This window comes from Triplophysa dalaica, chromosome 4 (genome assembly GCF_015846415.1).
Source record: "Triplophysa dalaica isolate WHDGS20190420 chromosome 4, ASM1584641v1, whole genome shotgun sequence".
Classification (NCBI taxonomy): Eukaryota; Metazoa; Chordata; class Actinopteri; order Cypriniformes; family Nemacheilidae; genus Triplophysa; species Triplophysa dalaica.
Window position 1 is genome coordinate 4358457 of NC_079545.1, and position 16063 is coordinate 4374519.

Genomic DNA, 16063 nt, shown 5'->3' on the forward strand with positions numbered 1-16063 from the left:
AAAAACTTGAGGGTGAGCAAATCATGACAGAATTGTTATTTTGGATGATATGTCCCTTTAAGCCGATGCTTCACTCCTGAGTAGTTATTTAGCTTAATATTAAACAGTCCTTTTATCAATTGCAACTGCATTATTTATACTGATTTATTTTGTTTTTATCTGGACAAATAAAGTAATTTGAGGCAGATCATAAAAAACATATTAATAGTAAATCAATTCTGACAAAATTTTCATTTTACCCCTTTAACCGTTTCCTGTCTTCTACATAAAGCAGATTTAATAAAATACATTTAAACATTAAAATTTTTCTAAACCACGTTTCTTATGTGACCACTGTTTTTGCACATGTGAAATTCATGTGGTTTTTCTATAGAGGGTGGTAATGTACATTAAGCAAAAGACTCACCAAACTAGTATTTTTGCATTGATAGGCTTTAAAAAATGCGCAACTTTCCCGAGTCCATTCATGTGAATTAGCCCGAACTGACCTTCGAGGATCGTAACCCTCTGACTTTCACAGCGTTACGTTTGTGTGTTCTGGCCCATGTGTCGACAGGAAGTACTAATCCTTTCCCTGGCTAAATCCTGGGATTTTTTTCAGTTGTATCTTTCTCCCTCCACCCACCTCATCTCTCCACTCATGAGAGATCAGTTGGCCACATGGATTGACAGTAAGGATTATATCTCAAGCTGGCACAGGAGGAGTGGAATGGAAGGGCTTATGTAAAACTGTAGTAAGGAGGCATTCGGTAGGGTGATGACAAAAGCTATGCGTCATCTGAGAGCGCGTACGTTTGTGTGTTGGTAGATTAAGGAAGAGTGTTGTTGCGTACATGACATGTCAGCGTGACATGTGTCCATATGGGGCAGAGGAGTCATTGGCATTTATTCACACATTCACTTTCATTGGGCACAACATGGGCAAAGAGTCGGGAGAAGGTTGGAGCTGAGGCGCCTAGTTTGGTGAAACCACTTGTCACTCAATGTGCCACACACCTAATTTGCAAATTCTCCTCCCAGTTGTCATGGAGGGTCACATAAGCTATATAGACCAAATAATTTTTTGTTCCGGGCAACTGTTTATTTTTTTCTGCTGTAAAGTTGTCCATTTTAACATGGTGCTCAATGAGATTCTGCTCTCTTTTGGAGCCCATATCTAGAGGCCAGTCGATGAATTGCAGTTTAAGTCACTTCTGTGTTGACTTCTCGAGAGAGATTGGAATGTTGCCGATTGGTTGTAACAAAACCAAACTGGCTAAGTGAAAACATCCCTACAGAGTGGAGATAAAATATTTTGTAAACAAATAAAACATATACTCAGTTTCGTTTCAGCAAATGGAAGGTTGTGCTTGATTCTCTTGAAAATCCCACAAATGTCTCCATTAGAGTTTTAGAGGAGATCTCAACAATGTCACAAACGGACATATAAAATATAAACATTATGAAATATAAACATTTCTTCTTAAATGTTGGCAAAAGTTTATTTAGGTAAATCTGATGAGATTAACTCTACAATCTACATTCATTCAAAAAGCTTTATATTCTTACAGTATTTGAGCAATTGTCTCATTTGTTTCTATTTTCATCTCTCTTAAGCAGTTTAATGAGAAACATCTGAGACTTCATTCAATTCAGTTCAGTCAAATTCAGAAAAATTCAATTCAGTGTAGTCATCATGGCTTTAAAACTGATCTTTAGTAATATAATTTAGTAATATTTATTATGATGTATTTAGTTGATCTGTTTTCTAACTAAACAAAACTGGATTATGTATAACTATTTCATTTGAATAATTTATATACTTTGATATTCAGCCGTCTGTTTCTGCTTAAGAGTGATTGCTTTGATTCTAATCTGGGCAGATTTTAAAACACAAGATGGGAATTAAAATGTCAAGCCAATTCTAAAAAAAGGATTTAACCATCCGTTTTTGTCCACATGCTAGAGAAGAATTATTAAAAAATCATCTCTGATTTATCACGCCATCCTACTGTATTTATTCGCTTATTTTCGAATTTCTTCATGTTTCGTGAGGTGGTCCCAGAAGTAATTAGTGATAGGCTATTTCTTTAAGATGTGTTTTTTCGTCATTCTGATGAAAAATTTCCCCTTAAGCTTGCGTAATCTCCAGCTCCCCTTGGGTGATCCGCTCTCATCTCCGTGAAAAAATCAAGCTGTTGTTGTTTTGGTTTATTTTCTCTCTTTCTCCTCTCTTTCACAACCTCACCTTCTCCCTGATTGGATTTTGGACATCCCACCATCTGTTGCCTGTTGCACCGGCCACACACGAAAACAGAGATTGAGTCTCCTCTGTCCCTATGAGTATTAACCACCTTTTACAGTGAGAGAGAGACCATGTGGCATGGTTTATGGAATTACTGTATGTAAGACAAAGGCGTTAGCTGACACAACATAAAAAAGTTGAAAACATGTCATGTTGAGTTAATTCATATATAAATACAAACCAACATTTTAAAACAAAACTGGCCCTCCCTATAAGTGAACTAAGCGGCTCTCTAGGGCCCCGCCTCCACTAGGGGGCCCTGACTAGTGGTCCAAATCATGCAAATCTACCCCTTCCCTGGACTTTTCCCCTAACCTATCCATAAAACATTAGAAAATAGTAGTAGAGTGTGCCAACCTGCATAATATTACTGACGCGATTGCGGAGGTGTGATAGGTGTCGTCAAATACGTCCCATTGCGCATGCTTGGTTGGAATGTTCAGGATTATGGGTAATGTAGTACCTCATAACGACGTTTTGTTTCCACATTTTCGTAGCAACTGAAAAGGTGGACTGTTCCAAAATGGCGGATGTGTGATCGAGTCAAAGGTGGCATCCATGTGAAGGCTACTGCACACATCTGGGTACAACACCCGCAACTGTGGTTAGGGCCGCATTAATGCACAGGCTTACCTGGGCCCAACTTGTTGGTAGAAAGTAACTACAGTATTTACGTTCCGCCCACCCGTATCTGATTGCATAAGAGAAGGAGTAAGAATGAAAATATTTGAAAGAGCAAATTCAGTTGCGTGAGACGTAAAGTCAGAATAGATTAATGCTGGAGACCCGGGTATGATTCCAGCCTTTTTCCATCACATATCAGATCAGGAAACATTTATTTTCAATAAAATTAAGTATATATAATGTATTTGAAAATTGGTTACAAGTGTTTAATCTTAAAATTTAGAATAAAGTTAGGGCTAGGTGAAGGGCTTAATTATCTCAAGAAGTTGCCATAATTTTAATAAATGTAATTATTTAAACTTTATTATTGCATAATGTTAAATGTTTAAAAATACACAGGTGCAAACAGTAGCTGCCACAATATCAGTAGGCTATCAATAGCATCTACTACACTTAATCCAAAGAAAATGCAGCTATTTTATTTTGTATAAAGCATATCAAAGGAAGGAAGACAGGTTCAGCTTTACTGGGGCTTGTGCATTTATCTACTCTCTGACAAAGTTAAAAACAAAACCTTCCACAAACATTCATAAAAATAAAGACAGTTGGTTGTAGCTGTCTCACAATGTTCAGCATGCACATCAGTCCTCACACCAGTTTCTATCTCTCAGCTTTCTGCTTTTTGGCTGCTTTTCTCCTGGCTCCCAAAGTCACTCACTGCAACAAGTCAGGTGTTTGTTATTTGCGCTTATTACACGGCTCGTTGGAATGCTTGATTATGATTGGCCAGCCGCGGTATTTGAAGGTTCGTTATTCCTAGAAAACCTCTCAAAACTAATAACACACAGTTGCCCAGATGCAGTATATCATTATTACAGGCTTTTTCGATAAATTAAATATAAATATGTATTTTAATGACATATATGACATTATATTTACAAATGATTAAACCAAATTGCCTGTTTGTGACATTTAAACCTGTGGTAAAACCGACACTAAACGGATTTTCTGATGCATTTGGTAAAAATTAGGTAATAAAATATTCAAATTACAATTTCAATATCCTGATCAAGCTGTCGGGTCTTATTTCAGCGATAACAACTGGCTGTCTGTACATTATCTCTTACTTGACCCTCACCGCTCCTCTTCCAAAACTCTCTCTCCTGCCGCAGACTTTGCTTATCCCCGCCCCAATATCGCAAAGAAATCCTTCTACTTCAATTAGAAGGACCTGCCGGGCAATTCCCTGAAAATGTCAACATTACCCTGAAAAGTTATTACCAGCGGTTTTTACTATGGTAACAGCACGGATTTTAACATTTGTTGGCTCAGATACCCATGTGAGGTCTGTCTTCAAAACTGTAAAGCATTTTTTTTTTTTTTTCACAACCATAACGCGTGTTTATTTCCCTTTCTAAACATATATTTTTTTCATAGACTGACATTTTTGATGTTTAGACTCTATCAACAAAAGTTCAGTAAAATAGAAACAGATCGTTCACTATAATCGTAAAGAATTCATTCTCTGAGCATTTTTATGTCACATTCATAACGTAAAATGTCACGTCCATGACGCTGGAATTGCCCTACTGCTATTTAAACTTAGTGTAAATAGCTGGTGCAAATAATTAATTATGGTACCTGAAGTTAATTTTTTTATTATTTTCTTTATCTTTTTAAAATCATGTTTCCAAACAACTTTAATATGAGTAATTAGTATTATAAAACGATATATTTTTTTATTTTTTATACATAAACACAAGGAAATCCTGTGGAGCTGTATCATAATTGGACTATTTGCAAAGTTAATGCAGTGATATTTGTGAATATTTGGTTTAGATTAGATAGACTTATTGGTTTAGATTGTTAATGGCATTTATTTGTACAAAATAATGTGGTTATTAAGATTGTGTGAATGTAGGCTGTAATTCTGGTGGATGAAGGGCCCCTCAAGAGATAAAGCCCAGGGGCCCTTACAGTCTTAATGCGGCCCTGCCTGTGCCTTTCTTCCACACATAAAGGAAGAAATTAAAGAGAAAGTCGGTCAAACAATACTCTCAGAAATCAAGCTTTTAAACCATTACAAATTTAGCCCTGTCAGCACCTATATAAGTGTGCCTGTGTAAATAAAAGATCACTTTCTGTCTGATAGGGTTTGTAAGAACACAACAGTTTTACTCAACAGATTGAATCTAGGACAGCACAGCTGTGGTCAACCTACAGCGAGAGCCATCTATACTTAAGCGTGAGATGAAACCAAACGCTCACCAGATGCTTCCATACTGACCTTCTTTTCTCTTTTGTAACAACACTAGAAAACACAGACATGCTTTAATGGCATCTACTGTTTGGTTTTGTATTGTTGCGCTCAGAATAGTAGCCGAAATGGTGTCATTATGGGTACAATTGTTTGTCCATGCTGTACTTAATACTTCCTGGAAAGATTTTTACCCGGGTTGTTTTTGAATATACACATATTTACTTAGTTGAGACTATGCATTCGGACAGAAAATGATAACGGTTGTGTTTATTAATCTAACATTCGAAGAGAACAAAATTTAAAATCAAAATTATAATAATAAACATTTTAATTAGTTATCTTTAAAGGTACAGTTAACCTATTTTTTTTTTAAAGAACATTTTGGCTGAAGTGTTCATTTAACGGTGGCTTATGCTTCTGTTGTAATACAGTCTGTGTACATATTGATAGCGCAAATGGGAATCTGTTTACCCTGTAAATCATGCAGAAAGGTAAACTTCAAGCTTTACTCTCGGTTTTGTAATACCTTTGGCAAATCCTTAAGGGATCAGCTTTTGCCAAGGCTCTAGAGAAAAGGTACCATGTTTTTTTTACATTGGGGTCACTATATCACTATATCAGATTTTCACGACATATAACAATAATTATGGTGTCCTGGATATTCATTCATATTTTGTTTATTGTGTGTTTTACTATTTTCGGGGCCAATGAATGGGATTCTGATCAAAATTCTCAAAAACCATGTCATGCTACACAATATCAATAGGGAGCCTATTCCAGACCAACCTGTAATTGCAGTGGTTCCTTCAACCGAAAGCCTATGCATTTTCCCCATAGAAATTTGGTAGATTAACAAAGGTTAATGATGTTTATACATTTTGTCTATCAAGATTATCTTTACAAATGCACACAACATTTGTAACTTTTGAAGCCGAAATACAATGGGCAGAAGTCAAAGGCTAACGTGATTCTATAAACAGACTACACTAAGGTCCCTCGATATCAACGTCACAATCAAGCCTCCGACAACTCTTTCAAACTTTATTAAAAATGTGTTCACTGGTAATTAATTTCTCCTTAGAGATTTAAGAGATTTGTGCCCATGCTGCATTATTTGTGAGCTTTATATGCGCGATGGCATGGCGTCTAATGTCCCCGCCAAAGGAAGTAGTTGCAATGAGGCTTTAAAAAATCACAAGCGGGTTATAATCGGTGTGTTTTTGTAATAGAATAAAACGTGAAAATATTTAGAGGATTTGTTTACAACAGACCTTATTTCGGCCGATTCACCAAAAACCCATTCAAAAAAACAAAGACTTTGGAGCGATGGAACCGGAAGTCCGCTTCCAAGGTTTGTATACAAAAATACGTCATCTCTGCGGCTCCCTATTATCACAGTTTTCAACACTGGACACGCCTAATTTATATCATGGTGTAGTAGAGTATGCGGGGCGAGACCGTGGTTCGAGTCCGGTGAGTAATTGTGAATTAGCGCCAGCTGTGCGCACATCGGGCTCGAATCATGTAGGAGATAAGGAGCATATAAAATGAACGAGCGACCGGACCGTCGAAGAGAGGACCGGGCCCAAAGTGTTTTTATATGTATTTATGTTCTAGTGTTTTGTATTTATGTTTTGTTGCCCCTCACGGCCGACCGCCGGCTGTTATTATTTATATTAAACGTCTAAATGTTTGCCGGTTCCCGACTCCCTCCTTCCCTTTTTATGGAGATTGTTACACATGGTAATACCATTCTTAAGGTACTTCAACAAACCATGTACAGAAACTGTTAAAGTAAATAAATTGGTATCAGTCAATGCCATTGTACAGTATACTTATATAAATCAGTACCATGGTAAAGAGATGGAACCTCTAGTCTGGAATAGGACTCAAGTCACATTTAAACATTTTTAGATTGTTGCAATCAAAGGGTTGCTGTTTGATTGAAGAAATTGATATGTATTATATTACTACAAAGAAATGACTAAATACAATTTCAATTCTGTGATTGTCTCTCAGGGGAACTCTGGGTTCTCTCCGGCTTCAGTTACGGCTCCGTGATGAGGTTGTGTTGCCATCCAGCCATTACAAACCTCTCACAGAGCTCCTCAGCCAATCCGTCGGCTCTCAACTAAACGTGAGTCTCATGACACAGTCTTATCTTAAAGAATATTCTTGTGCATTATCACTTACAGTCACATGATATATTGCTCATAACAACTTCATGAGATGTGTGAATTACGAATTGTGGCACTCATTGTAATCTGATCTAATTTGGTTGTACTGTAATGGTTTCTGTTGGTGTTCAAGTGTCATATTGGATAATAAATAAAGCGCGGAGCTTCTCTATTGTCAGTGTCATAGCAACTATTATAGGTCTTTAAATATAACCCCCCACACACCCACCCACACATACACCCCCACTTTCACCCCTGCATATGGTTCATGTTTTGTGAAATGAATGCACATGATACAGTTTGAGACATAACCTCATTTGTAACCTGTGTTAAATGACTGTTAATGTGTAGGGCAACTGGCCGGATCTCATCATGCTGATGGATGAGACCACTACAGCAGAGAGCAGACAGGAAGTGGCTAATAATCTAGTGAAGCTGTTTTTGGGTCAAGGGCTTGTCAAGGAGTTCTTGGATGTTCTCTTTAAACTGGAGCTGGAAAAGACCAGTAAGAAAATTAAACATTTCTTTCCTGTATTAAAACAGATTTGGAAAAACAATATTTTCCAAAGTTAAGATGTATTTTTCTCTGTTATCTTTTAGCTGAACCAAACACTTTGTTCCGAAGCAACTCATTAGCATCCAAGTCAATGGAGTCGTTTTTGAAGGTAAATATATTTGTATTAGTCCAGTGTGTGTGATATTTCATTTTGTCTTTAAGTTTCAATGTCAGAATTAAACTTGCTTAATGATTTTTGGCTTAAATAAAATCGTTCACACAAAAATACTCATCTGCATGCCATCCTAGATGTAGCCAATATGAATTGAAATCTCTTCAGAAGTAAGACAGCGTGTTTGTGATAAAAAATAATTAATCGTTTACATTTATTTTGTAAAATTGATATGCAAACAAGATGATCTGACTACTTACAAAATTTCAAATATGTAGGCACGTCAATAACATTTAAAAGTCCAGTGTATGAAATTTAGCGAATTGCAACCAATGGCTAACTACCCCCTCTTATCTCCTTTTGGAAAGCACTACGGTGGCTGACACAGCACTAAGATGTTGTCACGTTCATTATGTAAGGTCTTTATACACCTCTGAAGACATTTTATTATATCCCATTTCTGTCAATAGATCCTCCAAAAAACTACACACTGGACCTTTAAATCTCATTGGTTCTTGTGCGTCTTCTGACTAGTTGTCTATGTTTATTACTAGATACATGACAACCAATGAGATGTGAATGTTTTGATCGGTCGCCATATTTGAATTTAGTGGCTAAAACCTTTTTACTCCTGAATTTTCTACATTGTGAAGTTTTCTTGCCTTGTGTTGTGTAACAAAAGTCAACTTTGTCTTGGTCTTCTCTCTGCAGGTGGCTGGGATGCAATATCTCCACAGGCTTCTGGGCCCCATAGTTAACCGGATCTTTGAAGAAAAGAAATATGTAGAGCTGGACCCCAGTAAAGTGGAACTCAAAGAGGCAGGGTAATAAAATAAAAAACTACAGTATGTCAACATGACGCTTTTAAAATGTAAAGTCACAAAAGTGATTCAAGGCTGTAAAAGTCCAATATCTTTATAAGTCTGGTTTGGTGTTGTAGCTGTGCAGGTTTACATCGTCATCAGACAGAATCTGATGTAATTCAGCAGAGCTGCAGTCTCCTGCAGTCGTACCTGTCCGAGTTGCTCTCCGCCATCCTGCAATCTGCATCCTACTGCCCCCTGCTCATCTGCCAGACTTTCCAACAACTGTACCACAGAGTGCAGGAGAGCTTCCCTGATCCAGAGTACCGGGTAAGCGCATCAAAAGATGCAAACATTACTTACCTACTAAAAAAATGTACAACTTTTTTGACCTGATTCTTTGTATTCTTTCTTCCCAGAAAGTCAAGTTTATTGCTGTAACTAGCTTCTTATGTCTGCGGTTCATCTCCCCTGCCATCATGTCTCCAAAACTGTTTCACCTGCGAGAGAAACATGCCGACGCCCGCACAAGCCGCACTCTTCTGCTGTTGGCTAAAGTACGACATTAAATCTGGACCTAGAAAGCATTATGTCACATTCAATAAGCATGCATGCACATGTATTTGTGCTTGAAATATGTACAAATGTTTTTTATGAACAGATTATAATTTTCCAAAAACATTTAGACTTTATTTTCTTTATGTTCCATAACTTGTATTCATAGTATTTCTTTCTTTGATATTTTAATATCGTCACATTTTTGGGGCACCATTGACTACCATAATATTTTTTTCCCTACAATGATAGTCAATGTGCCCCAGAACTGTTTGGTTACAAATATTCTTCCAAATAGTTTTCTTTGTGTTGAGCACAACAACGTTTATACACCTCTGGAACAACTTAAGCGTGAGTAAAGGATGACAGAATTTTGGGGCGAACTATCCCTTTAAGAAAAGATTAATGTGTGTATGCATGCATTTAGGCAGAAAGTTTAAATGTGCATGTAAATATGAATATTTTACATGATTATTAGTGAATGAGATACGTTTTAAATGTTAGCGTTCAAATAAACACATAACACATAAGCTAATGTTACCCTCACCGACTCATCTTTTATTTAGGTCAGTATAGCCATGGATTATAACCTCCATACATCTTCATTAGTACTAACATAACCAATAGGCTATTGCCAACATGGCTGTGTTTTGTGTGCGTCCCCAGGCTGTGCAGACCATTGGGAATATGGACACGCTGACATGCTGCTCTAAAGAGCCGTGGATGGTGTGTTTGCAGCCAGCCATTCAGCAAGGCATCAGCCAGCTCAAAGACTTCATCATAAAACTGGTCAGCTGCCGTGAGTCAGAGGGTGAGATGCTAAATTAGTCATTAGATGAAAAATTGAGCGGAACCGCGTGCATGGCTGAAGACTCGTTCATACCTGTCACATCAGATAAATCCTTAGATTAGTTCCATTTTTGACGCTTTTTAATCTTCTTGATGCAGCAGGTTTGAAATGAGTCGTTCACCCAAAAATGCAAATTCTGTCTGTTTTTATTCCCTCACATGACAATTTGTTTGGTTTTTATTTTTTCTCATAAACAAAAATGTTTTTTTAAAGAATCTTGAACTGCTTGAAAGAGATATACACATACAGTTATTTTATGAAATTTAGGACATTGTCTGTTTTTTGACAATATTTGACAATATTTTTTTCTGTTTCTTCAGAAAAAAAATATTCAGAAAAAAATCAAATTTGTTTGTGATTAATCCCAAATAATTGCACATAACATTTATGTTTTTTAAATACTTTTACATTCTAATAATTTGACATTTAATCTCCAAATTAATGTTGAAACAACAGATTTCTTTAACAGCATCATTTTATGAATCAAAGCCCACATTAGTACTGCAACTGATGTCTCTATTCATTTTATATATTTTTTTATTTTAACATTAATTATAGCCACTCAACAGTATAATTGAGAGCTATCATATAATCATACATATCATATAACAGGTAGGAAATATACAGAAATTGAATGAAGTTCTTAAACACTTTACAGTCTTTAATACTAGATTCTAAATTAAAAATAGAAAAATTCTCATTTAACCTAAAAATCACATTGAATTTCTCTTTTCTTTTGTTCTTTGATTGACATAAGTAACAGGAGTCACAGCAGCAGGTTTAAGAATGCAGGTCTGACGCCTCTCCCATTTTCACAAATCTTTGCATTCATTTAAGATTTTATTTAACATCTTTGAAGTCTGTGCTTACGAAAATGGTCTTTCTGGCATAATCTTGTGTGGTTTTGTTCATTCAAGCATGAAAGAGAGGTTAATATTGGTGCCCTGTCTGTCTGATAGATTCTTACAGAGATTCACTGACGCAGCCTTTAGCCTGTGACTGTATATACGAGACTGGACTGCTGTCGCGTTATGTTTTGCCGCGTCCCACAGCTAGAAGCTGTCTATCTACAACCCCTCAAATCGCACTTAAGTGGTTCAAAAGCCTGTACAAACGGATGCTGCGTTAATTGCGTTAAATATTTGAAATGCGCTAATCTGATTTTTTTTATTGCATGCATTTACCACTTTAACAGCCCAAGTTTAAAGCAACAAAAATCATGATAATATAGATTTAATATAATATAATATAATATAATATAATATAATATAATATAATATAATATAATATAATATAATATAATATAATATAATATAATATAATATAATATAATATAATATAATATAATATAATATACCATAACATAACATAACATAACATAACATAACATAACATAGATGCGAAGAGCCTTCAGTCAAGAACATAATATTATTAATTTCCCTTTCCTGATTTTTTTAATGCCTCCTCAAAACAGATCTTGAGCTGCAGACACGAATGAGTCTCCATTGTGGCACCATGGAGAAAGAAGGTTTCCTATTCCTCCACAGGACCAAGGACAAGTGCATGCCCATGACATCACCCTTTAAGAAGTACTATGTCACGATCAGCAAAGATACTCTGTCCTATTCCCGGACACAACCCTCTAAGGTGAGTAACAGTGATGCCCTGGCATTCACACAGGTTTGAAATCGAGTCTTCCCTGTTATTGATTCCATCTTGAGCAAATGTTTCTATTCATTTAATGTCTTGAGTGTTTTATATACCTAATATATATTAAGCAAGATGGTGTCTCAATCTGTAGAAGACCTCGTCTATCTCACTGCCAAAGATCAGGGCGGTGGAGAAGGTGGAGGAGAAGTGCTTCGGCAGTGCCAATGTCATGCAGATTATCTGGAGTGAAGCCTCTGGCCAGCAGGAGACCCTGTATCTTGACTGCAAGGTACAGTAACAATCACATCGAATTCACAATAGAATAAACATGAACATACTTTAATGACTTAATGCTGCAGTGCTGTAATAAAAATAAGGTATAACAAATAAAAATAAAACATTTCATCATGCCTCCTGACCAGGTGCTATAGTAGTTGCCTCGCCAAACCATTTCAACAGAGGACGCATGTCTGCTTCTTTAAAAAAATAAAACACAGAACAGTATGCAGGGCTCTTGCGATGCTTTTTAAAAAGTGTAGCAGTTTATAATATTGCGTCTTAATTAAAAATTCTATATGTTTGTCTAGCATGTTAACTATAGGCTACTAAACATAGATCAACAAGTATCAAAAAGTTTAGACCAAACATTCTGTAGACAAATCACAAGAACAGAAAAATTCAATAATATGGAAAAAAACAATAATATATTGACTTCGAATTTAATTTTAACTGATTGACAGTACTACAGTAAACACAGCATTTAGATGGTGACGTGTGTTGTTTTTCTGTCATGCCTTTGTCGTGCTGTAGAGTGTAAATGAACTGAATCACTGGCTGTCTGCCTTGAGGAAAGCCTGCAGTCACAACACAAACATCATGAGCTGCTATCATCCTGGCATCTATAAAGCAGACAGATGGAGCTGCTGCCACCAGAGGGAGAAAACAGGTACTGCACAACGAGAAATCTAATAACACAGGCTGAATGTCTGACCAATGCTGCCTTTGATGAAGAGCTTGAAGGCCACGAGTAAAAGTATATTTTTTACAATTACTTCATAGTATGTGTGTGGATAGACCTTGGATTTACAATTCACAGTTTGATTTTTTACATCTAAAACCCACTGGAGTTCCTTGAAATGCTTTGTTTGATGCAAAGATTTAATTTCTACTGAAACAGGAAGTTAAGGCGAGGCATATTGGTTGACTCCTCCCTCTTTGAAAATAGCCATTGGCATTTAGTTTACCTCACCGTACGGCATCCTATGAAAAGTGCAGAATGATGTCATAAAAATGTTTGATCCGTCCTGGCGAAAGTGAGAGACTATGTTTTGTGTGCTGAAATGCTTTGAATCTTCTACGTGTTAAATTTGTAAAATATTTTGGATCACATTAGTTTACGAATATCATTTAGGCATATTCAAACTAGAAGCCAAACAACTTTGATTTTGATTTTATGGAGGCATTTCTTAAAACATTTCTTGAAACAAACTGTAGTGCAATATGAAATCTTGGTTTTACTCTTTGTTGACAGACTCGGGCTGCGACAAAACCAGGCATGGAGTAACTCTGCAGGAGTGGTATGACCCGCTCGACACCGACCTTGAGGCTCAGCTGATCTACCAACATCTCAGTAGCGTCCAACATGCCATGCGGTAATGTGACATTAAAGTATTTAGACTAGATTTGGACTAGTTTGCCTGTACTTTAAATTCAATTTTGTCAATTACATTTGTCACAGTTTGTCATTGTTTTTCAATGCAGAGAAAATAATTATAAAGTGAGAGAGCAGCAGGGAGCTCAGGAGGCAGATTCAGTAAGAGGTAAGTCTTATGAAATACTAAACATTTTGCTTGCAAAAGTATACGTCATAATTCATTTTCAACCACCTATTCATTGCAATCTCACAGCTCATTTCTCTTTTAACAATGTCTTCTTTTGCAGACCAGAGGAAAGCAGATGAACTCACAAAACTCTTCAGCGTCCTCCAAGACCTTCATGATTCCCATTCCGCTGTAGAAGAAGAGGAGAGATTGAAGAATAAAACGTTTTTCTTGGAATTACAAACGTAAACACACACTGCAAGTTTGTAACCAGATACATTTCACAAATCACAGTATTATTTACTCACTGACATCATACACAGGTTTTAAAACCTGTTCTTATTTGTAGCACACATACCAGTGGAAATCTTCAAGTATGTTTGATTTGCGCTCGCATACTTCAGAGAAAGTCATTTTTGCCTTGGTTGGCAGGGATATTTATAGGGCTATGACCACAGTCCCTTTATAAGTGTTTGGTGTGTAAGTACAGTCTACTTATAATGACATTGTAAGGATTATCACTGTAGTGCGATGATAAAAGTTGGCTGCCAACTCATTTTTGTGAATAACCTACAAATATTTAGTGTAACTTTATTAATTTGCTCTATCATGGTCGTTTAAAGTACTTTTTTACTACAATAACCATTGAGGGAATGTTTATAATCCCTTCTTGAGTTAAAATAAGGTTTTTTACTTGTTTTTATTTTTTCTATGTGTTTCATCTGTAGTGGTAAATCATGAATGCCTATATTCCATACACATAATAGCTGTCAATGTTGTCACTGTTTCTTGTCCTGCATATGTCAGTTTTGGATATGTACCGTAAAGACGTATATAGGTATTGTGCATTCACAGAAACTGTGCATTTCTGTAGTTTGTTTCACCAAAAGGTATTTACAATTTAACACAATTTTTATCATTTTTTATTGTGGTTATAGTATTTCTCCACTAGATGGCACTATAGTGTTTTTCATCTAAAGGCGGGATCCAGCCCACATTCAATCACAGCAGTCTTTACAAACACAAGGCCATTCTACACTTGTTTCAATAGACGTATTATCAAAGTTCTTGAACTTCTCTGTAGGATAGGATTTCAAATTACTCTGCTGTCTTTCAAAGTCTCCTATTTAATTGTGGCTGTAATTTCAACATTCTCAAGAGAACACCATCTGTGACAGTGCAAGTCTTTTCTTTGAGGTTTGCTGTTCATTTTAACTCTCGGTCATATAGCTTAATATTGAAATTACCTATCAATATTTTATTCATCTTCAAGATCATCAAAAAGTTTTGTTATTGAATAATTACTTTCTTTCTTGTTGTCCTTTCTTTTGTGGGTCACAGATATTTTGCATCGTGTCTGAACTTTTTGCAATGACAAATGTGTTACCAAATTCTGGGTTTAATAAATTATTTATTTGAGCCTAGTGTAAAAAATGATTATTACAGTCACAAAGAATACGACAGGAAACAGTAAAGGGATTTTAAATGGTGAACTAATAAAGATATTCACATTTGTGTATTTATAGATGTATTTGTTATTTTTATTGGTTGTGAGTTTGCTATTCATTATGAGGAATCACTATGTTAGTTTGAGACTAATATTTTGAATATAGAAATAACTGTATATTGATAATTTACAGCTGGTTTTCATTTGTCATTATAGATAAAGGGGTGCCTTATGTTTACAACTTGAAGAAAGAATGTGCTCATCTGGAACATGACCAACCCTCTCTGTTGGTTTCTCTATTTTTGTCTCATAGCCTGTTTACCCTGTATTCTTTTGAGGGAAATTAATTATGGTGTTTTACTCTTCACTATTAAAGACATGCACTATTATTTCAGATGCTAAAGAGGAGGAGAGGTTTAGTGGCTCTGAACACAACTGAGCTCTGCTCTTTTGTCTATTTAAAGAGGTAAAAATAGCTGTATGCTTATCTCAAATGTTAGGATAGGCCCCAACTGATGCAGACTTGGTCAAATGGATCTCTTAACTTCACAAATGATGATTTTTTTTGCTTAGACAGTTGGCTGTTTGAAGGTTTATGGTGTTTAATGAATGTAGCCTATTGTCCTATCGACTCCTAGCGTTTGATCTCCCTTTTTTATTTTTGTGTTTCCTTCAATTCCTTTATGATATTGTACATATTTGTGAAACTTCAATTTCATGCAGTTGTCAATAAAGAACGCCTGATAATAAAATGCGATCTCTCTCTCTCTGTTTTCTTTCCCTCAGTAATAGCCTTTAAGAAACAAAGTTAGGTTATATTTGTTGAAGACTTTATATATTAAGCTACTTCTTATGTTTGTTTAATGTTACACTGCAAGACAATAAATCATATTTATTCAATGTAAAACAAAACGAAACGTAAGAT

At 36.0% G+C, this 16063-nt stretch overlaps 1 protein-coding gene across 2 annotated transcripts in view; it reads left to right on the plus strand.

Annotated features, from left to right (window-relative positions):
- rasa4 (RAS p21 protein activator 4) overlaps nt 1-15892 on the plus strand; it is a 29337-nt gene extending 13445 nt beyond the window's left edge. For both annotated transcript variants that reach the window (XM_056746933.1, XM_056746934.1), the window contains 13 exons: nt 7188-7305; nt 7697-7850; nt 7946-8010; nt 8725-8837; nt 8954-9146; nt 9236-9373; nt 10038-10182; nt 11696-11868; nt 12023-12160; nt 12682-12817; nt 13403-13523; nt 13633-13691; nt 13813-15892. In XM_056746933.1, coding sequence (XP_056602911.1) covers nt 7188-7305; nt 7697-7850; nt 7946-8010; nt 8725-8837; nt 8954-9146; nt 9236-9373; nt 10038-10182; nt 11696-11868; nt 12023-12160; nt 12682-12817; nt 13403-13523; nt 13633-13691; nt 13813-13940 — 1681 coding nt within the window. In that variant the 3' untranslated portion in view covers nt 13941-15892. The remainder of the gene's footprint in view (nt 1-7187; nt 7306-7696; nt 7851-7945; nt 8011-8724; nt 8838-8953; nt 9147-9235; nt 9374-10037; nt 10183-11695; nt 11869-12022; nt 12161-12681; nt 12818-13402; nt 13524-13632; nt 13692-13812) is intronic.
- Nucleotides 15893-16063: the final 171 nt, after the last annotated feature.